The sequence below is a fragment of the Mchenga conophoros genome, linkage group LG2 (genome assembly GCF_057382185.1).
Source record: "Mchenga conophoros isolate Kocher_MC1m ecotype Shallow Benthic linkage group LG2, M_conophoros_male_GT1.1, whole genome shotgun sequence".
NCBI lineage: Eukaryota > Metazoa > Chordata > Actinopteri > Cichliformes > Cichlidae > Mchenga > Mchenga conophoros.
In genome coordinates this window covers 27,749,942-27,770,621 of record NC_140527.1, presented here as the reverse complement: position 1 = coordinate 27,770,621, position 20,680 = coordinate 27,749,942, and the positions used below count along the sequence as shown (strand labels likewise).

At 42.5% G+C, this 20,680-nt stretch overlaps 3 protein-coding genes across 6 annotated transcripts; all 3 read right to left on the bottom strand.

Moving 5' to 3' along the window:
* Positions 1–956: 956 nt before the first annotated feature.
* rhogd (ras homolog gene family, member Gd) lies at positions 957–4,699 on the bottom strand. The gene is made up of 2 exons (XM_085291631.1): positions 4,567–4,699; positions 957–3,949 (listed from the first exon to the last, which is right to left on the bottom strand). Exon 2 carries the CDS (start codon positions 3,918–3,920, stop codon positions 3,345–3,347), a length of 576 nt encoding a protein of 191 aa, XP_085147757.1. The 5' UTR covers positions 3,921–3,949; positions 4,567–4,699; the 3' UTR covers positions 957–3,344.
* A 1,241-nt stretch (positions 4,700–5,940) lies between these two features.
* Positions 5,941–9,256, bottom strand: LOC146582118 (serine/threonine-protein kinase pim-2-like). 3 transcript variants are annotated; one of them, XM_085248043.1, is made up of 9 exons: positions 8,850–9,256; positions 8,668–8,763; positions 8,403–8,564; positions 8,088–8,182; positions 7,949–7,996; positions 7,560–7,781; positions 6,498–6,684; positions 6,247–6,399; positions 5,941–6,101 (listed from the first exon to the last, which is right to left on the bottom strand). In XM_085248043.1, exons 1-9 carry the CDS (start codon positions 8,911–8,913, stop codon positions 6,010–6,012), a joined length of 1,119 nt encoding a protein of 372 aa, XP_085104169.1. In that variant the 5' UTR covers positions 8,914–9,256; the 3' UTR covers positions 5,941–6,009. The 3 variants fall into 3 exon arrangements, with proteins under 3 accessions (XP_085104169.1, XP_085104179.1, XP_085104161.1); XM_085248053.1 differs by having other exon boundaries at positions 5,941–6,093; XM_085248035.1 differs by having other exon boundaries at positions 6,057–6,399.
* Positions 9,257–10,155: 899 nt separating this feature from the next.
* On the bottom strand, positions 10,156–20,175 carry fhdc2 (FH2 domain containing 2). 2 transcript variants are annotated; one of them, XM_085291611.1, is made up of 12 exons: positions 19,968–20,175; positions 18,311–18,859; positions 18,129–18,190; positions 15,763–15,865; positions 15,447–15,532; positions 15,130–15,230; positions 14,744–14,814; positions 14,451–14,558; positions 14,167–14,237; positions 13,163–13,280; positions 12,876–13,040; positions 10,156–12,779 (listed from the first exon to the last, which is right to left on the bottom strand). In XM_085291611.1, exons 2-12 carry the CDS (start codon positions 18,773–18,775, stop codon positions 10,866–10,868), a joined length of 3,264 nt encoding a protein of 1,087 aa, XP_085147737.1. In that variant the 5' UTR covers positions 18,776–18,859; positions 19,968–20,175; the 3' UTR covers positions 10,156–10,865. The 2 variants fall into 2 exon arrangements, with proteins under 2 accessions (XP_085147737.1, XP_085147744.1); XM_085291618.1 differs by lacking the exons at positions 18,129–18,190; positions 18,311–18,859; positions 19,968–20,175 and having other exon boundaries at positions 15,447–15,612; positions 15,763–15,863.
* Between the last annotated feature and the right edge of the window lie 505 nt (positions 20,176–20,680).

The following is a 20,680-nucleotide window of genomic DNA, read 5'->3' as shown; positions in this document are numbered from 1 at the left end:
TTGATTTCAAGGTCTTGATTTTTTTGACAACACAACTCAGATGTTTTTAATCCAGCTTTGAATAACTTTAAATTCCAGTGAATTTATCAGCAGTGAAGTCAGCTACCTCGTTTATATATAGAGAGCTGTGAGGAGGCTCAAATCAGTCCTTTTGCAGTCCACTCGGTTTACAGTGGATCACCATGACCCACCCATGTTTTTTTAATCTGCCTGCATGTTGCAGAAAGAAACATGCCCATCCTTCATCATCATATTTGCTCATTCATGGCCTCCAGGCATTATTTTTGCCTTTAAGGTTCATATTAACAGAGCACAACTTACACAAGCTGTAAACATACATTCAGCACAGTCTGCCTTGTAAAGCACTTGTAGACAGACCACAGAGGAAACGGGCTCTAAATGCTGCTGCAGTGATGCTGTAACAAGCCTTTGGTAGCGTTTAACACATCCGTCATTTGTCACATCCACCAACCATAAAGGTCAAAGGAATTTTTCAGAGTAAGGAGCGCACTGAATTCTTAAACCCCAGAAACTGATTGAACTTGTGTGTGTCGGCTAAGTTGAATGATGGCCTGGAAACCAGATGGTATAGACCATTAACTTCAAATGTACAGAAGAGGAGGGGGGGGGGAGAAAAGAAAGAAAAAACTATCTTTGAAGACTAGTGCTCATTCTGGATAATAAGCAACTGAGCTGGAGGGCTGTGTCCATCTAGTGTTTGGACTCTGTAACTGTAACATTAACATGAAAGATAGCATTACAGTATGTGTGCTACAGGAACATAATGTGGTTTCCTGAGCTGTAAGCGTGTGTAAATGTGTTACTCTAGTTTGTTCTGCACTTCAGCACGACTTTCTTCTTGCATTACATCCCTCTAGCTGCAAAGATCTGCACTGATTGCATGCAATGCTACAGCAAAACAGCAAGGAACCAAATCAGAGGAAGACAGTCATGGGTTTAAGAAAAAAAAAATTAAATGGTTTAAACCACCGTTTTATTTGGCATAATTTAAAAATCATTTCACTGTTAGTTCATTTATACAAATATGCTTTTGTTATTTATAAAACAATTACAGATTTCTACAAATCAAGTTCCCAGTGTAAAAGCGTAGTACCACGCACACGGTAGCATACAGCTCCAGGACACAGACACAGAGCCCACAGGTGTATGTTCCACTTTAACAGCATCATCTAAGTGAATTTGGGACATGGAAAGAAAAAAAAAACGAACTCACCACAGATGACAGTTTTTAACATAACGTGCACTTACATTCAACTCTCCACAAACCTATCTGGGAAATGTTCACACATCTTCTGGCAGATGTCAAACCGCATCACTGTTATCACAAAAACCTCTTGCTCGGTTTGCACTTCAGTTATTCTAGACTTTACACCGGCCACAATCTAGGCTGACTTATTATATACCCGCTCAAAGGTGTACATGAAAATAACTATAGTAAAAAAGGGTTTCTATATTTGCTGCCAGCTGTAAGCAAAAAATAAAAAGAGCAGCTAGTCATTACAAAAACTATTTTACAAAAACGTATAAAAATCTTCAGATGTGACAAAGCACGTTCCACCTACACACCTTTTTGCTAACCATATGTGCAAGTTCCGCTTGTGCCTTATTCCACCATGCAATGCAGGGAACCGCAATCTGTTAAGAAGTGTGGAACTCAAGAGCTTCGTTTCACAAATGCAAAGACTTGCTGCACAAGATGTCAGTTTAGCACCTGTGTCTTTAAAAAAAAAAAGTCTGCAAGATGAGTGTATTTACTGGCAGGAAGTAAGGCAGAGGGCTTCTGAAAATTCACAAAAATAAAACTCTTGAGTTGGGTGGGACCTGTGCTTAAACATCTTGTGGCACTTTCAGAGCTACGATGAGAAGCTTTGGGTTTGACGAAGAAGACTGCTATTGTCTTTGATTTAGATAAGGCACCTAACCAAAAAAATAAAGGCTCCTTTCATATTGTACAAAAACTTCTATTACATGATTAAAAAGGGAGCCATCACGGTTCTTCTATGATGAAACCAAGACAATAGCGAATTACAAGTATATAGCCAATGTAAGCCAGTTAAAACATATTGCTTTACTGATTCAGTTAAGCGGTGTCATAATTGATGAATTTCAGTGGAAGACAATAATGAAACTGAAAAGAAATATGGAGTTCTGGTTTATCAAATTGAAATATTAACTACAACACACATACCTCTTACTGATCAAATAAACAGACTATTACAAAAACATTTACCTTTGGCCGTACTTGTAGGTTAAAAAAAACATTTATGGAAAAAAAAAATCATTTACAGAGTAAATTCACTATAATTAGACAAAATACAGCCTCCTTGACCACCACCCTATCAGAGAGAAATTCTTAGGCATGTTTTTAAATGGCACTCGGTGTGAGCTTCAACAGTTAATAAGTAGACAGAGAAGCTTCACGACAACCTGACTTCCTGACTGCGTAAGCTCCAAAACTCCTGTACCAGCATCAGTTAATGTGGCTGAGTCTTTATTACACCTGCTCCTCCATTACTGAAGAGGACAAATGGTGTGCTGCTTTTAATGGGTCTGGCTTATCTTCAAAGACCTACTGGTTCTTCCGTGTGGAGAAGTGAAAGAGTAGTGCGAGAGGCTGAAGGGGCAGCCTGCCAACAGCTCTAACGCACCAGACTGAGCACAAGGGAATTGTAATAAGGGAATTTAACCTTTAATCTGTGCATTTGGTTTAAGGGCTACTGGCATTTCCCCAGGAGTCATCAAACCATGTCTGGGCTCAAACTGCTTGAAATTAAAACTTGTTCACCTTCTACTCGGCTGTTCATTACGTCTAAATAGTCAAAGTCAAAGCATCTTGATGGTAACCTTGCTTGAGACTCATGAGATGCAACCTAGGTGAGAATTTGAGGTAGTCATTAGTTCTCCACCTGAACAAAGGCAGATCTCTTCTCTCCAGTCAAACAGGGTAGCTTGGTTGGTTTGTTGGTTTAGATGTTATTATGGCTTGTGACAACCATTATCAGCATTTTATAAGGCAAAGCAGAGAAGCTAAAAATGTAGAACAGATGTAAAATGAAACGTGTAAATATCAAAAGTTAAAATGCAAGAAAAATAGAGGAGAAACGGTCAGTCGCTCTCATTAAGGCATGGTCACTTTGGTGATGATGGCAACACGGCGAGATCCTCCTGGCGATGAAGAAGGAAGAAAGGAGTAACAGAGGAGCCAAAAACTGCCAGAGGTGATACGGAGACAGCCGATTGGTGACCTTTGTTCCTCAGCCTTCCCTTTGCATCCGTGGATCTCCACCATCCCCTCTCCACAGTCCAAATCTGGGAACCATTCATTACAAAAGCACACACTTTTCTTTTTTCTTTTTCGTGACTGGATACAACACTGCCCTCACAGCTTCAGAAAACACCTCCTTGACCCCATCCTGCAGCAGTGCAGAACACTCCATGTATTTAACAGCCCCAATCTGCTTGGCCAGGGCATTGCCCTGCTGCTGGGTTGTAGGGACCAGACCCTGCTCCTTTAACTTCTTCACCGTTTCTGCGTCACTTCTTAGGTCCTTCTTGGTGCCTACCAGCAGGATGGGCACATTTGGGCAGTGGTGAGACACCTCAGGGTGCCACTTGTGCCTGACATTGGCGTGTGAGGAGGGGCTGCCAATGGAAAAGCATATAATGAACACATTGGTTTGGGGATAGGACAGAGTGCGCAAGCGGTCATACTCCTCTTGGCCTGCCGTGTCCCACAGATTGAGGCTGACAGTGCGGCCATCCACACTCATCTGAGCGCTGTAGTTGTCAAACACTGTGGGAATGTACTCTTCAGGAAAGGCATTGGTTGTATAAGAGATGAGCAGGCAGGTTTTACCCACTGCCCCGTCACCCACCACCACACACTTTATGGTCTGCATCCTGCCTACGACCACTGGGGCTGCAGCACCTGGCAACAGGGGGGGAAAAACACCTGAATAACTGCTAACAGCAACATATACACATACTGTGTAGTGATAAACATGCAATTTCATTCCCTGCATGATCGTTAACCGGTGAAGGGATCATAACACAAGATATCCGTTTTATTAGCAGTACAGCTTTTCACCCAGTTAGCAATTGAGCTAACTGTCCCCGTCGTTAACTAATCGACGTAGCGTTCATCACCGTTACATAGGTACGGTCCAATTCCAGATGCTCCCTAATTAACAAACTTTATAAAAGTTGTTGTCCAGGAGAGGCCGGGGTGTGAATGGAAAACAAGAGGCATTTTTTTTACCGGTTGTTTACACTTTACTGCTGTTCACTTTTAATACTAGGCGTTCCCCTAGCATATAGCTACTCTCTTACTAGCATCGAGCTAAGGAACTAGCGAATTTGGTGGCTAGCGAGCTAGCTAGTTAGCAAACAAGCTGAAACTTGATTTACAAGTCACTTTCTCAAAAAGATATGTTTAGGACCAGTTATTGCCCCACCAGCTTCTCAAAATTCCTGCTCAATTTTTGTATATACTTCAGAAGTAGTTTCGGGCTGTACGAAAGAAATATAACGGTTTTCATGACTTACCGCCACTTGGCTTTCGATCTCTTTTTGCCTGGTATAGTCAATCACAGCCGCATCCGGGGAGCTGTCTGTCACGTAAAAACCGACGTAGGGAAGTAATGCAAGCTGGTAATTGTAGTTCTATTTTGAGTCAGTCGTTTGCATAACACTAGATGGCGGTGTAAAGCTATTGTCATGACGTTGCACTCATGTAGCCGAAAAATATGCGGAGCCAAAGAGAAAAGTAAGAACAAGACGAGGTGAGTTGTACACTCACATTAACCAAGTCACTTTTTACTTAAATTGTGTATTTTTAGGACACTTTTCTAACAGTTTTATTTGACTACATTACCAATATTTGACATAGTAACTAAATGCTAAGTCAACTTTTCAAGTGCTAAACTATCCCTCCTTTAAAATATGCTGTAGTATATCTCATTAATGCAATAATAATAATAATAATAATAATAATAATAATAATAATTAAAAACCTAAATGGAAACATAAGTGCTTAATGTGGTCTGTTTATTCTAGTTAATATTCACATTAGAGAACCTCTTTCTTAAAATGTGTCTATTTAATATTCCATCCATCTGTTTTCTTCTCCTTATCAAATTCAGGCTTGTGGAAGGGGGGCTGGAGCCTATCCCACAGGGGAAGCAGCAGTGTTCACATATTTAACTTAATGCAGGATCAGCCTCAGGATGTTTGTGACATCTATGTAAGCATACAGAAGTTAAGCCAATGTGGGACAGAGAGTAGAAGGGGTTAAATTGCTATACACAGGGATGCATTGCCATTGTGGCTATAAATTGTAGAATGTAGCTGGCATAATACACAAAGAACAGTAAATCGCAAAGATGCACAGCAATATGATTGTATATGTAATGTGGCTCAGTGATAGGAAGGAATCAAATTATTGTGATTATGTTGTTCACGCTTTAGTCAAACATTTTCTTAGTCCTCCTGGAGAGGAACGGTTACCAATGCTTTCCTCTCATCGTGGGGAATTATGGAATTCGTTACCGGGCTTCTTCACTGCCCATTTTTTTATTCCGCTCTCAAGACCAGCCTCTTCTTTTTGACTTTCAACACAGTTTGAGATGTTTATTTTTTATGTTATTGTTTTATACATTTTGAATTTTATCTTGTATTGCATCGATGCTTTTATTTGTTAATAAATTGTATTAACACAAAAGAAAATACAAAATACATATATGTGCTTATAAACTGTAGAATTTAGCTGGTTTGATCCACAAAGAACTGTAAACCTCAGAAACATATGATGGTATAGGAAAATGTACCCCAAGGGTTAAAGGCTAATCCAAGGAATCAAATAATTTGCTTGTGAATCAGTTTATTCTGGTAATGAAATGCACAGAATTACAACATGGCTATTTAATTTTAATAAATACTTCTCTGTTGGAGCTTCTGCTCCATGACCCTGTATTTGTCAGAGTAGAGACGTCAGTTGGGCCAAGGATGATTTTTAAGTTCCTCCAGGGTTAGGCGGTCTTTATGGATCTGGTTCAGAGAACCTGACAGAAAATCCTTGCAGTCTTTACAGAAATAAAATAGAGGTGTCACATTTTTGTGTTCCTGTAAATTTACATGTGGATGATCGATACAGACAAAGGCAAAGATAACACAGAAAACACTTCAAACACAAATTGCAACAGGTTGGGGAATCAACATCCAGCTTACCGTCTGAAATGTCGCTACGTGTCCTAGATTTCGATTTGGTGGAGGTGTCTGGGAGGATGTAGTGCAACAGCTTATCCATCACAGTGCCTAGCTGCAAAACTGTGATGCAGTCTGCTGTATTCGCGTTGGATTCATACAAGTCCAGAGTTATCTCTGAAATCCAGAGAAATATTAATAATGGTGAGGAATTCACATGGACACAAGATGCATGGACAGTCCAGAACATTTGAACACTGGGACTGATAACCTACCACTTCTTCGAGTGACTGCTTCTGGAGTAAAAGTGGCTCCACAGCCAAAATCAATGTATTTCACTTGTCGATACATTGAAAGATCAGCTGATACTTCAATCACAATGTTGTTTGCCTTAATGTCCCAATGAAATACACCCCTGGAATGCATCTCAATAGCTGCATCTACCAGCTTTCTCATTATATTCTGACAAAGAAAAGAAAGGTATGTTCAAGCCACAAGCTTTGCATTATCCATGAAAGATTGCTATATATATTATCTCACAAAAGTTAGTAGACCCCTCACATTTTTGTAAATTTTTTTTTTTTTTTTTATTCTATCTTTTCATGGGACAACATTGAAGATTTGGCACTTTGATACAATGTAAAGTAGTCAGTGTAGAGCTTGTATAACAGTATAAATTTGCTGTCACCTCAACATAACTCAACATACAGCCATTAACGTCTGAACCGCTGGCAACAAAAGTGAGTACCCCCTAGATGAAAATGTCCAAATTGTGCCCGAAGTGTTAATATTTTGCGTGGCAACCATTATTTTCCAACACTGCCATAACTCTGTTGGACATGGAGTTCTCTAGAGCTTCACAGGGTGCCACTAGGCTTCTCGTCCACTCTGATGATGACATCAGGGAGCCGGTGGATGTAAGAGACCTTGCGCTCCTCCACCTTCCATTTGCCCTACAGATGCTCAATAGGATTTAAGTCTGGAAACATGGTTGGCCAGTCAAGTACCTTTACCCTCAGTTTATTTAGCAAGGCACTGGTCTTTTTGGGAGTGTTTTGGGGTTGTTATCATGTTGGAGTACTGCCCTGTGGCCCAGTATCTGAAGGGGTGTTCTCACTTTTGTTGCAAGTGGTTTAGACATTAATGGCCGTACATTGAGTTATTTAGAGGGGACACCAAATTTACACTGTTTTACAAGCTGTACACTGTTTATATTTTATGAAAGTGTCATATCTGCAATGTTGTCCCATGAAAAGATAGAACAAAATACTTACCAAAATGTGAGGGGTGTATTCACTTTTGTGAGATTCTGTATTTCCTTCCTACCACTCACTTACCTTAACCTCACTCTCATGCAGAAACCTGTTTCTGCATTGCAGATACACATCCAAATCGATGGTTTTTTTCTGTCTTTCAAAGACCATAATAAGTTCGTTTACTGAGTCTAACCACTCCAGTAGTACTGGGGTAACATTGCTGCTTGTATTCTGTGGTCCTGCCCCAACTTTCATCAGCAATGCCACTTCCACGGGAACTTTGGTCATTTTACCATTAAGAAGCTTTAGAACCAGAGAAAATTTAGGTCAGTGTACAAACAATGAATAATATGCGCCATGTGTTCAGGCAGGACATTTTCTTGACATGCTGTGAAATATTCGTGTTTCTCAACACAAACTTTCCAAAACAAAAAGCAAAAGTGTCAAGAGAAAGGACAAACATCACTTACCATTGGTAGGCGGTCGACACGATTCTGAAAAACATGTTTTATAACAACCTGCATTACAGAGAAAATGTGGTTTAGAAAAAGCACACAGTGCACAGGATTTACTAGAAGAACTGTGAGCTACACATATAACAAGTCATACTCGGACATTGTCTTCTTTGTGTTTTCCAAAGTAGACAGTCCCGTAACCTCCTCCACCCAGCAGATCCAGCTCTTCATATTTTGATCCAAAGTCCTCTACAGAGACACAAAACAGACATGGGGGTCTTGATTATTGCATGGAAAACAGCCAACATTGGCTTAGCTTATCTACACATTTATACAGGCTTTGTTAGAATGTCCTTACTAATTATCAGATGAATACCAGCTAAGCTTGGAGATTTTCTGAGGAAAACAGCCCTTTTACTAGCTGGAAAGGGGCTCTGTCATTGCATATAGGATTTCAACATATTCTTACCTAGCCTATGACTGTTGTATGTGCTGGGTAAGGGGACATCAGTCTTGTAAATGGAGCGGCTGGACTCCTCCCTTGAGCTAGATGTTTTGCTCTTTTCATTGAGTGGCTCCTCAGTTTCATTGTGGCTAGATTTATGTTTGCCACTCTTCTTTGTGAAAGCAGCTGCAAAAACGAAAAGCAATTAGACCTCTGAACTCTACACAGGGGCTCAGAGCTGATCAATAACAATAAAACAAAAGTAAATATCTCTGAATGTCTTACTTACACTTGTCCTCAGCGCAGTCTTTCCTCGTGCTGCTTATGAATTGTCCATCTGGCTTCCTGTCTTCTGTTCTAAAGAACCAGGGCTCAGTGTGGCCTTCTGTGGTTTGAAAAAAATATCAGTTTGTTAATGTGATGTTGATGTTAATGTAAACCAAAAAAATCAAGCAGGTAGACTTATCCCACCTAGATTATTACCACCACTCACAGCACGTGGAGCAGTAACAGTTGGCCAAGATTTAAAAGACATTTTGACATTTCTTCAGATATTTTCTCTTTGCAGTAAACTCACTGTTGACATTTTGGCTTTTGCAAGTTGTCTAGTTGGAACTATGATATACCCTCTTTAAATAATGCTGTGATGACACCATAGAAATCTAAACTTCTAATTTATGCTAATCCTGTCTCCGTGGCTACAGAATATCAAGTCAAATATTTCACTGTCTTGTGTCACCTTGTTATTTTTGGTTTCTTTTGATTCCATATGTCAGATTTTTTTTATTTTATCCTGATGTATTTTTATTTCTATGTTCAGCACTTTGGCCAGTGATTGATGTTTTCTAAAGTGTTTTTATAAAGAAAGTTGGTTGGCAAATGATTAAAGAGCAGGTTTGTGTAACTACACCCAGGAGAAGTAGCAAGTCTGGGACAGAACATAGAGGCAAACAATGATTCACTTTCACATTATCACTCTTGACCAAACTTTTCCAATATAGGCCTCTCATTCTAAAAATAGACCCGAAAATATGCCCATATTGCACTTTCAATCAGTCTAACTGCAAATGAGGAAGGCTGTTCCTGCATTTGCCCATTTAAAGAGAGGTCTGCAGACTTAAATTTCTCTGCATACAAACAGACCATAAAAGACCCTGTCGTGTATCTTTTGGACCTCATCCTCTTTGATGAGCAGCAGTCTTTAAGCTCATATATCACATATTCACCTTCAGACAAGTCATTATTCCCACTAATCCAGTGCATTCAGATCACTGCAGAAAGAAGCTAAAAAGAGGGATCACTTTAGACTGCTCCGTCTTACACCCCTGGAGATCTGCTGTTGATGTCACCACTTATACACTGTGGCAGGTTAAAAGGCCAGCGGTGACCAACAACCGGACACTCGAGAACACAAAGAGGCACCAGTTTATTGCCTTTCCCAAGAGGTTCTGGCGTCACCGAAGCCTATAAAGGGAGAATTCCCACTGGGACCCCTACACCCACAGTCACCCTCCACCCCACCCCCTGCACCCCACTATTCTGCCAGGAGATTCCCCGGGACGTCTGCAGCATTTCCATGACTACAACCACTGACAGGAATGGGGGTGACTGTGTCAAGAGATGTAGCAAGAGGGAGAGAAAAATGGAGGGGTGACAAGAAGACAGCAAGAGCTGCAGCTGAAAGCAAATACATACTGAACAGACACAATATATTTATAATTTAAAATAAAGAATATATACTGACAAGCACATTTCTCAGACAATAACAGTTTCACATCGCTATCTTTATTTCTCTTCTGTTGTTTACAAAACCATATAATACAGCGAATAACAACCACTGCTATTCAATAAACTTACTCTTTTGATATAAAATAAGCAAAATAATAATAACAATCCCCCAACAGCCTCTTCTTCAGTTTATAAAGTGCATCATAATGATGAGGCCTCACCACAACAGGATGAATAGTTCAATATTGTACCGAGTTCGGTTAGGACTGTAAGACAGCCATGTTTGAGAACACCATGATCACTTAACAGAGAGGTCACAGTATTCACATTTGGACGCATTCCTAAAAAAGAAAAAGAAAAAAAAAAGTGTTTTGTTCCATACAAGAGACTGAAATGGTTTGCCAGATTACACTTCTGGCAGCACACTTGTACATACAAGGCACAGAGTAGTGTTGCATTTTATTACTGTGACTTAAGTATCAACCTGTTCTACAACTGGAGACAGAGTTTTCTTGTCCTATTGCCTGCAAAGGACACAAATGGGTGTAAATCGAGGTAGACTGTAGAAAATCCCCTATCCTGTGAAACAAGAGATGAAGTATCCCCGATGCTCCCACCTCACGGTCCTATTGCACATGTAGAAACCGAGCACTCAGACTACACATGCATGTCACACAAATCTATTTTTAATGAGCTCAAACAAACAATCACAAAACTGTAAAGGCAGGAGAAGTTTGAGGAGGCACTTATTCATGTCCATCACCTCCACAGGGGCTGAGCAGCAGGAGCGGTGGAGGTGGCAGACCCTCGGGGCATTTTGGGCCCAGGTATCCTTGAAGCTGTTGGGATTTTAGAACTAGCAGGAGTGGGGCTTGTGCTTGTCGTCTTGGCAGTTTTATTTCGAGCTGCCGATATGACAGCCGTACATATGGTCTTGGCTGTGGCCGAGGATGGGCTGTGGGCAGTGCTAGGCTGACAGGGAACCTGAGACTCTGAGTTTGGGGCGAGGCGTTTGGAAACGCGGAGAGGAGTGCCTCTGATGAAAGGTGGCTGGGTGCTGCCAGAGCCTTTCTCTGGCACAGATCTGTTTGAAGTCCTGCGGGCCAGGGTGGGCTTCCCCGGAGCCTGCGCCTCACTTACAGTTCTCTCCCGTGTGCTGTTACTTCGCTTCACCTCAGCCGCTCGAGAAATAGGAGATGAACGCATAGACAGACTACGAGGAGTAGCAAGGCGGGTAGGAGTTGATGAGTTTGTAGGGGGTGGGTTTCCACATGAAGAATCTGTTTTAGAGCGTACCCTGGGAATGCCCGTGCTACTGGAAGGGCCTGTACGTGACACAAGTCCCCTCTTGGCTCCTATCCCACTGCGTACAGGGACCTTCATGGTTCGAGCCTCTTCCTTTGATGTCAGAGACGCTGGGGTCGACCCCTCTCGAAGGTCAACCTCCCTTTCTTTCCTCCACTTGGAGCAAAGGCTCGGTGTTGGTCGTGGGAGTGGGGAGCCTGGGGGTGACAAGGCGTCATAGGATCTAAGGCCTTTCACCAGAGTGTGGCACTCCAGCGTTTCACCGACACGAGAATATGACCTCCCCGTCTCCCTCTCGGTACTTGGCAACTCAGGATCCTCCTCTGGCTGTGACTGGCTGAACTCCGGCAGACTGGAGGGCATCCAAGTCTCCTCCGCAGGTGTGGACACCACATCTGTGTCTGTCCGGTTTGTTAAAACTCCATCAGGCAAACACGTCGCAGCACTTGGTTCAATAGAGGGTGTGTCTCTCGTCTGTGGCTGCGACTGCTCCTCCACTGGAGCGCTGACAGATGACTGCAGTTTGGTCTCAGATCTGGAGTACCTAATGAGCCCAGTACTGTTGTCACTACAAGACTGTATTCCACTTGTATGAACAGATGGTTGTAATTCCTCATTGACACAAGAGCTGTTGGATTTTGAGTGAATAGGATGATTACTGGGCATTACTGGCAGGCCAAAATTCTGCCTGTAAGTGGAAGTTCTGCTTTTAACACACTGGGTTGGTTTGCTATGAATAGAAGCAGAGTCTGTATAGGAACAGTTAACTAAAGCCATGTTTTCATGTGAAAAATCCACTTCTTTTTCAGTTCCCGTTAACTTGGATTGGTTTTGCCTCAGATAAGAAATACTCTCAGGTCCATGTTGTTTCACAACAAAGCCACTTTCATGCTGAGAATGACTAAATGTTGCTGCTTCAGTGTTTAATTTTGTTTCTTGGCTGTGCCGAGCCGTGCTCCCTCGGCTCAGGACGGGTCCTTGGTCAATGGGGGAACACATGCCATCAGTCTCTGGAGAGCTGCAGAGAACAGCAGAGGTCTCGTGGTCAGAGGAGCTGTTTGAGTGATAACTGGTTGATGTCGGGCTGCTGCCCAGCTCAGGGAAGGGTGAGTTGTGGAGATGGCTATCGTTGTGAGAGTGTTGGAGGTATCTGCGGGAATCAGAGCTTCTAAGACTACGACGGCTCCAAGTGTAGCTTAGATTCCTCTCTAGGAGTTTTTCCAGCTCATCCTGGCTCTCCTGACTGGGAGGCTCTCTGGCGAGGCTCAGGTCTAACCCAGTGCAAACTGCCAGAGAGCGACGCTTTTCTGCCATCTCACGTTGGCGTTCCAGACGTTTCTGTTCTTTCAATTCACGTTCTGCATTTTCCTATGGAAAAATGAGAGAGAAAGGATAGTTGCTCACTCATCTTTAGCATACAGTTAAAGGTTCTATGATACAATTTTCCTATCGACAGCTTCTAACCTGGACTGCTCTTTGGAAGCGGTGGCAAAACAAATGAAAGACCCTGCAAGCCTCCTCCAATTTAAAAGTGCTGTCATCTTCACAGAAAAACTCCACCAGAGCCTGACTCGACATCTTCATACCCTCCACCTCGTCCTCTGCCTCCTTCAGACGCTCTTCAGCCACCTGTAGATACATTTTACATGAACATATTCATTACCCCTTCAATTAAAGCCCCAAAACTTGAACTTGAGATAACCTGCCTCAAGTTGGAGACAGTCCATTTAAAAATCTAATTTTTTGCACACCTCCAGGAAAGGCTGCGTCTGCTTCTGAATCTCTGCCTCAGTCTGTATATTTGCCTTGAGGGCCGCAACTCTGCTTTTTAACTTGGCCAAGTCATCAAGCACAGACTCTTCACAAAACCTGCAAAAGGAGGAGAGGACAAATACATACATGCAATCATTTTGTGAACTGAACGGAAACAGGTGGATAAACTGTATGTCTCAACAAAGGGTGAATAATTAAAGACTGGAAATAAATGATTGCACATGATCGAAAGTGTCTAGGAATTTGTCATAAAGAAGACCTATTATGCTTTCCACCTTCTCGTCATATATCCCCTTACAATGATGCATGCTCATAATAAACATGCCCAAAACTTCATATACAGAGGTCAGAATCTGGTAATTCCTGTTATCTTGGAGTTCAGGCTGCAGACTGCTTGGAAATACTTAGACATTTTCTATACCTCTATTTTCTACACCTCTTCCCTCTATATGGTCACCCCAGCTGCCCAGCCACCCACTGTTCAAACTTTCAGTTTTTCAGGGGTAGCCAACCAGAAGAGCCTTAGCTTAAAGTGATGGGGAAGAGAGCTAAAACGGCTCATTTCATGATGGCGTGTGAACTCCATCAAAGCCTAGCATAAGATAAGTAAGGATATTATAAGCTGAGAGTCATGTTAAACTACTCTAACCAGCAGGAATTAAAATCTGCAAATGAGCAAAACATGTCCCCTTTAAATATTCTAGCAAGAATGCAGGAGCAAGGGTGCAGGAATTGAGAGTCTCAGAGAGATAGTCATCTCTTAGCACCCAGCTGTAGTCACCAATCGAAATGAGAAAATGGTCAAAATGTCCAGCAGCTTAAGTAGTGGCCATCATACCCCACTGTCAATCATGCATCTTTTGCTGACAGCTGGGTGTGTTGTTGTTTCAGTAGAGTGTTTGAGGTATTATTGTCATTAACAATGATCATGCAGACTAAATAACAGTAGGATATAGATTTGGGGGGAAAAAAAAAGACTGACCTGGAGGCGGAGCCAACATGACCTAGTTGGCTGGGAAATGACAGTAAACTCTGGTCTTTTTTCACAGCTTCCTGTGGAGACAAACACATGATTAATCATCCATTGTTTCAAAGGAAGCAAAACATCATTTACCAATGGTGAGAAAAATCTGACGCTCTGCAAAGCAATCTGGTTTGAGGGCCTTGAACTACTTTTTTTTTTTTTTTTTTTGAACCAACACCAACTGTATTTCTTCAACTGAAAATAGGTACTATATTTCACGGCATCTACATTTCAGATCTTACCATAGCAACAAAATGCAGCAAATTCATGCCTGGCTTGTTGGCTTTGGTGTCAGCCAGCTTCAGCAGCGATGAAATTCGAAAACCAGCAGCATTTCCTGAATATCCACCCTGAGAAGACACGCACAAGGTCAAAACAAAACACACGCACAACACGTGACAGCTTTAAACAAACAACGATTCAAAACCCAGGTGCGCAGTCTGAACGGCGCCTCTGAACACAAACCCAGACCACTAGCGTTTGGGTAACTGTAAACAGATTAAAAGAATCGAAAGGGAAATAAAGAAGCACTCACTGCATTCATATAGTTCCCCGCTTTGAGGACCAGACGAAGGATGGAGTGTAATTCTGGGCAGCTCAGCAGTTCTAGGAGCATAAAAGACAGATTTAATACTGTGCCTCATGGTTGAAGGAGTGTGAATGAAGCGGACATGAAGGGCATGAAATAAGTCAGCAACTTTGTTCTGACACTTAAATTGACTATTGCACTACACCTTTATTTTAAAAAGTTGCTAGCAGCAGGTTACTCCTAAATCTTTAAAGTATTTAGCATCCAGAATAAGTCATCTCATTTGCATCCTGACTCCTAGGATTTCTGCAAATACAAGCATTTAAAAAAGGGCAACAGGGTTCCCAGATCTTTATAGTGGCGGAGTACACAACTCCCTGCTGTTACTTTACCTCGGGCTGCTTCCCTCAGACATCTGGCTGCCACACACAGAGAGGTCACAGCAGGGTCAAACTCTTGCTGCAGGATCATGGCATCCAGACGAAGGCGAAAACTGGTGAAGGAGGGAAAAACGGGGGAACAGATTGATCAGTGGAGAGTGGTGATTGATGACAGGGACATCAGGCACTGCACTGGTTAAATAAGCAGTCGAGCATCAGTGAAAATCAATTTGAAAATAGGAGTTAGGTTCTTTTGGAATACTTTTTTGGGTAAAAAAACAAACAAACAAAACAAAACCCCAAAAACTGGGGGTTGATAAAGAGCGTACCTGGGGACTTCCACCAAAAGCAGCATGAAAAGATCAGGCTCTCCAAGCCAGCTCCGGTCCCCGCTGAACTTCTTAAGGCGAGACTCCTGACGGAGAATAGAGGCTGGGTAAAGCTGCCAACATCCCATTAACAGTCAATTCCACTATCTCCTAGTGTGGTACTTCTCTAAGAAACACAGACCACATCACATGCAACATGGTGTAATGGCTAACTCTTGATCATTCTAAGCAGAGCCAGATGGTGAGTTAGAGGAGGGCGGGAGGAGAGGAAGAAGCTTGTCACTGTTGCGTTTGTATGCCAGAAAAGGCACTTTACCTCCTCATTGTCAGGCAGCAATTTACAGAGCTCTGTGAGCTTCTCCGCTCCGTAACGGCCTCCGGCGCCCTGCCTGATATCCTCAACTATCTCCTTAGCCGGCCTGCGGAAACACAACAGACACAATTCAGCATGACGTAATTTGCCAAGCAATACTCTTTTCAAGTCAAGGTACAGCTACCCAAAAGAAATGAGTACAATCAGCTCCGGTTTTGCAATGATCGCACAATAAAAGAGGCTTATCCTGTTCTTATCAGTCCGAGTGTCACGGAGGGAGGGTCAGTTGACGCCACACTGGCGATGCAAAGTAGCATATCCACTGGGCAAATAAAATGCAGACATGCACAGACGACGGCTGAAGGACAACGGGGTGAAAGAGCAGACACTGAGATGACTGGGTGTTTGATCTCTGTATTCCTTTCTGCAAGTGACACATCTGTCCTCCATTTCAGCAGTTTTCCCATTAGCCTCTCCCCAATTCCCACTACAGCACATCACAGGCACTAAAACTACAGTTTGCAGCCTTTATCCTCAAACAAACTCATCTCATTCATGGCTCAGCTGTCACATCCGAATCTTATTGTCTAACACCAACGGATAAAGATCAATCTACGAAAACATGTAAAAGCAGTGCATGAGGGGGGGAAAAAAAAAAAAAAAGGGACATCTATTTCTAAACAGAAAGAGCTTTTGTTAATTGCTCCAACAAAACCCATTGAAAAACCAAACAATCTAAATAAAAGGAGGAAATAATATTGAAGGGGGGCTACTAAGACACTGATAATACAAAGACTTGATTTTGTCTACACTCCACCCACATTTGAGCAGTAGCTCTGTCTGTCTTCAGACAGAGGGCAAATAAACTTCCAACTAGACAGATGTTTGTGTACAGAAGAAGCTCTTTTCACATAATGGCTTCCCCTACATGTCTCAACAGATCTAGTTTAGAAAAGAAAAGGTTTTCAATTGAGTCTCTTGGAGGCATGACAATCCCTAAACTTGGCACGTCGTACTCCTGAAGTTTAAAGTACACGTAGTTCTGCTAAGTAGATATCGTTTGTTAGTTTCATTCCATTTCAGATGTTAAACTGTATGCAAATGTATATACATGACTATGAAACCTCTCGTTCACTGCAAGAAGTGCAGCTTTGTTTGAGCCAAGCAAACATGCTAATCGGGCTTTTAGATGAATATGACAAGCCACCAGTGGGGTCTCTCTCTGCAGGGGGGGGGGGGTAGCTTTAAGATTAGACACTCTTTAAGGGCACCAGCAGGTGCCGACAGGCTAAAGCCAGCTGCTTGTTTACCACCCTCCTTCAAGATCCAAGCCAGTTGTTCAGGGTACACCACCTCCTCCTCCCTGACACCAGACATCCTCTCTCCTGACGAAGCTTCGCACTTTAACACGGACACCTGTCCACCTTTGACATATGGCCACTCTCTCCAGTTTAACTCAAGTCAAATACTGCTCCCTTGGGCACTGCTGTATGCATCCCACTTCAAACGGCCTCCAGTACTGGTGGCGGTTTGATGAAATGCAGAGAAAAGGCCTAGCTATTGGCACTGCAACTAAAAACATTATCCATGCAATACAATTTACTTCCTCAGCTACTGTTTAACCTCTGAGATGTCAACACACGTAAGAAAAATCACCATATGCTTTGAACTAAAATGGGCAAGGACTTCTCCAGCCGACAGCCCAAAGCACAAAGAATATCAAGTACATAAAGTGATATGAAACAGGAAATAAATTACAGTACCCCCACAACTTATATAAGGTGGGACAGCCAACAATCTTAGGTGCCTCTGTGATGTAAAATTGGTTGGTTCATTGACAAGAATATTAGGCAGTCTGCCAGAAGTTATTCTTAGGCCCTTATCTCTTTTATGATGCACAAGAAAATCTCCAAACTTAGATCCTTTTTGCCCTTAGCTGCTGTAAACAGGTTGATTCCTGCATCAGGCAGAGCTCTCATCACATCTGCTTAAACTGATAAGTGGCAATTAGGAGATATGAACAGATTACTGCTGTACTTGTTAAACCACTCTGACTGCCTGATAACTTCTACTTTGCTTTTAAAATTATTACTTTGAAAAAGGCCAAATTAATCCCTTATGTAAAACGGTCTGCCTATTGAGATTAGACTGGCTACATCATTAGAGTCCCTTGAACCTCTTCTTAAAAAGGCCTTTATGAATGTTTGCTCTGTAGCTGATTTCTATGCTCCTTATCTTCTTTCCTTCTGACCCGTTTTGTTTTATTTATGATATGTGCTTCTTTAATGAGTTTTTTTTTTCCTATGACCTCTTTGTTCTTTCTGTGAACCAACTGAAACATTTCAACAGTAAGAATTTCTTAGGCTTACATCTTGAACTGACGTAGAAATATTCCAATGTTCATACTGCGTTTGGAGTCCAATAAGGAGATCTGTTTAGAAAAAAAAAGAAAAAAGAAAGAGGACAAAAAGCAAAGGACACATTGTGAGAGCAAGAAAAACAAACGAGCCCAATATTTTTTAAAACAGTCTCACCATCTACATGATCTTACCTCCTCTGAGCTATCCTGAGGGGATCTGCAGTGCAGCAGTGAAGAGCGCCGTCTCAGGGTGCTGGTTCGGTCCCGAGGCTTACTGTCCTTCTGACCAAACAGCTCATCCAGGGAATGGAGGTCTATGGGGAACTCATCTTCATCTGGGGCCGCCCCACTCCACACGCTCTTTCTCCCCTCCACCTTCTCTTTGGGGATGCGCTCCCAGTTCAGCTTCCTCAGCCGGCTCCGACGAGCGCTATCCGCCCGGCTTAAAGGTGAGGAGGAGGAAGAGGTGGAAGCCGTGGGGGGAGGCGGGGGAGGAGGCGGCGGCGGTGGTGGTGGAGGTGCTAGAGGAGGCGGTCGAGGAGCGACCAGCGCCGCGCGCGGCTCCATGGTCGTCACTTCCGCAGCGGCAGGAAGGGCAGGCTGTGTTCCATGAAAGGCACGAGATTCCTTGATGGCCACACTCAGGTTGATGTGCATAGAGGCAGCCGGGCTGTTTGAGGGAGGGTCAGTCTGCCTTTCTTCCAGTGATCTCTTGTCCAAAGGTCAGGCAATAACCCCAGTCTAGGAAACAAAGCGGCAACAACAACAACAAAAAAAATCTTATCTCAGACATTATTGAAAGCAGAAACAGTCAGTGTAGAGTTTTGCAACTGAAAACCAGTCAGTCAGCTTCCAACTAGGCCAGTGAGCTCCAATGACTTCAGCCTTACAACTGGTACAAGCTAAAAATCTGAGCCCAAGTTCAACTTTCAATGAAAGTTCAAGGCATTTTTTTGGGAAAGCATTAGCTGGGCAGGATGAGCTCTTCCCCCTCTGCGACCTGTTTGAACAGCTTGTCCCATCCTGTTCAGTTTCACCTCACTGAATGCGGGCGCGCACACACCTCCACACCGCCTTTTCCTCTTCTAATTAGAAAATATGGAGACCGGTGAGGTAAGACGCACAGTTAACCACAAAGCCCAGAAATAAATGCTCTGCAAGCTTCTTACGTATTCCTTCTTCACTTTGGGGAGGGCATCATCTGAAAGTGGGTTGAACACGCTTGCACCAGCAGGTTTTTAAGCAGGATTAGTAATGCAACTGAGAATGACTCAGAAGTTTCAAAAGTCTGGGTTCAAGGGAAACGCTTTAATCTTTACACGGCTTTGGATTTGGGGGAAACACACACACACACACATACATCCTCTCGTCATTTCTCGCGTTCTCCAAATGAATCATAAGGTTTGGCAAACTTTTTTCACGGACGCGCTTGATTTCCAGTCTGTTCCACTGCATGCCGCGCGGGCGCGCTGCACAAACCGGTAATCTCAGTCTCCATCATTTAATGAGATATTCATCTTGACAAGCGAAAATATTATCTGACAAATCGTGTTGCCCAAGAACTCGTGGAAGGATGAAATGTTACATGGAAAGTGAGCTTTGTTTTTCTACATCAACGCAATAGCATCCGTTACTTTTTCATAAGAACGCTCTTAAAAAAGAAAAACATTTTTTAAGTTTCAAAAGATTTCTACTGTTGACATTTAGTGCATTTTTTTTTTATAACCTGGTAGTTTATCGCTGTTATTTTTGCGTAGATCTAACTTCGGATAAACATTCACTTCATGTTGCTCGACAGTGTTCCAATTATTTAACACGTCTGATTCTGGTCCTAATCAGGTTTACTTACCTGCAGTTTCCGGCCACAGTTTCCAGTGAAGTTGTTTAAAAAAACTCCAACAAGAGCCACAGCTAGAAACATCGAGGTCTTAATTATTTTTTTTTAACATATATACATTTTTTCCTATGTCGTTTTTGTCCCGGTAACTTGTGCCACTCCACTCGCTGCACTCCTCTTGTCTTTCCAAACTTGCAGGGAAACTTCTACACTGCACGACGCGAACGCGCAGGCGCACGCCCCCCACACTGATATGCCTTTATTGTATCCTCCCAGTTTTCCCATGGGCGGATTTAGGGTTTTTTGAAGTTTTTATTAGATCATCTTTAATCCACTTTCAGATTTTACAGATCCTGCAATGGCGATAAATTTATGAAATGCTTACAGTTTTGGAAAGGATTCAATAAGGTGTTAATATCTTAAACAAAATCAATAACTCAAAGCCTTAACTTCACATATCACTTTAATCTTTCTTTTATTGGACTTAATACCTCAGTGGCTTTGTCTACAAAGTCCGCATAAGATTGCACACGGCACCTTGTATTATGTCAGGAGCCCTGCCGAAAACTTGATAAGTGTCTATTTCAGAAAAATCATTAATGTGGGCAAGACCTCTGATGTGGGAATTGTGCAGAAAGGCTTGATCGTGCTTTGGGAAAGCTTGTGGGGGGTTTTTTGGGGGGGGGGATCAGAGCCTGAGAGTTGGACCAAAGGTCCATCAGACC

Bases quoted from the DNA above. Each gene is read 5' to 3' on its own strand.
- rhogd (XM_085291631.1), bottom strand. From the start codon at position 3,920: ATGCAGACCATAAAGTGTGTGGTGGTGGGTGACGGGGCAGTGGGTAAA.
- LOC146582118 (XM_085248035.1), bottom strand. From the start codon at position 8,913: ATGTCTTTTAAATCTTGGCCAACTGTTACTGCTCCACGTGCTGTGAGT. The intron at 8,183-8,402 runs GTAAGAATATGT...GTGTCTCTGTAG, and splicing joins ATACAACAGTCATAGGCTAG to AGGACTTTGGATCAAAATAT. The intron at 6,400-6,497 runs GTAGGTTATCAG...TCTGGATTTCAG, and splicing joins AGCAGTCACTCGAAGAAGTG to AGATAACTCTGGACTTGTAT.
- fhdc2 (XM_085291611.1), bottom strand. From the start codon at position 18,775: ATGCACATCAACCTGAGTGTGGCCATCAAGGAATCTCGTGCCTTTCAT. The intron at 14,815-15,129 runs GTAAAGTAACAG...TTATGCTCCTAG, and splicing joins TCTGAGGGAAGCAGCCCGAG to AACTGCTGAGCTGCCCAGAA. The intron at 14,238-14,450 runs GTAAGATCTGAA...TTGTCTCCACAG, and splicing joins TGCTGCATTTTGTTGCTATG to GAAGCTGTGAAAAAAGACCA.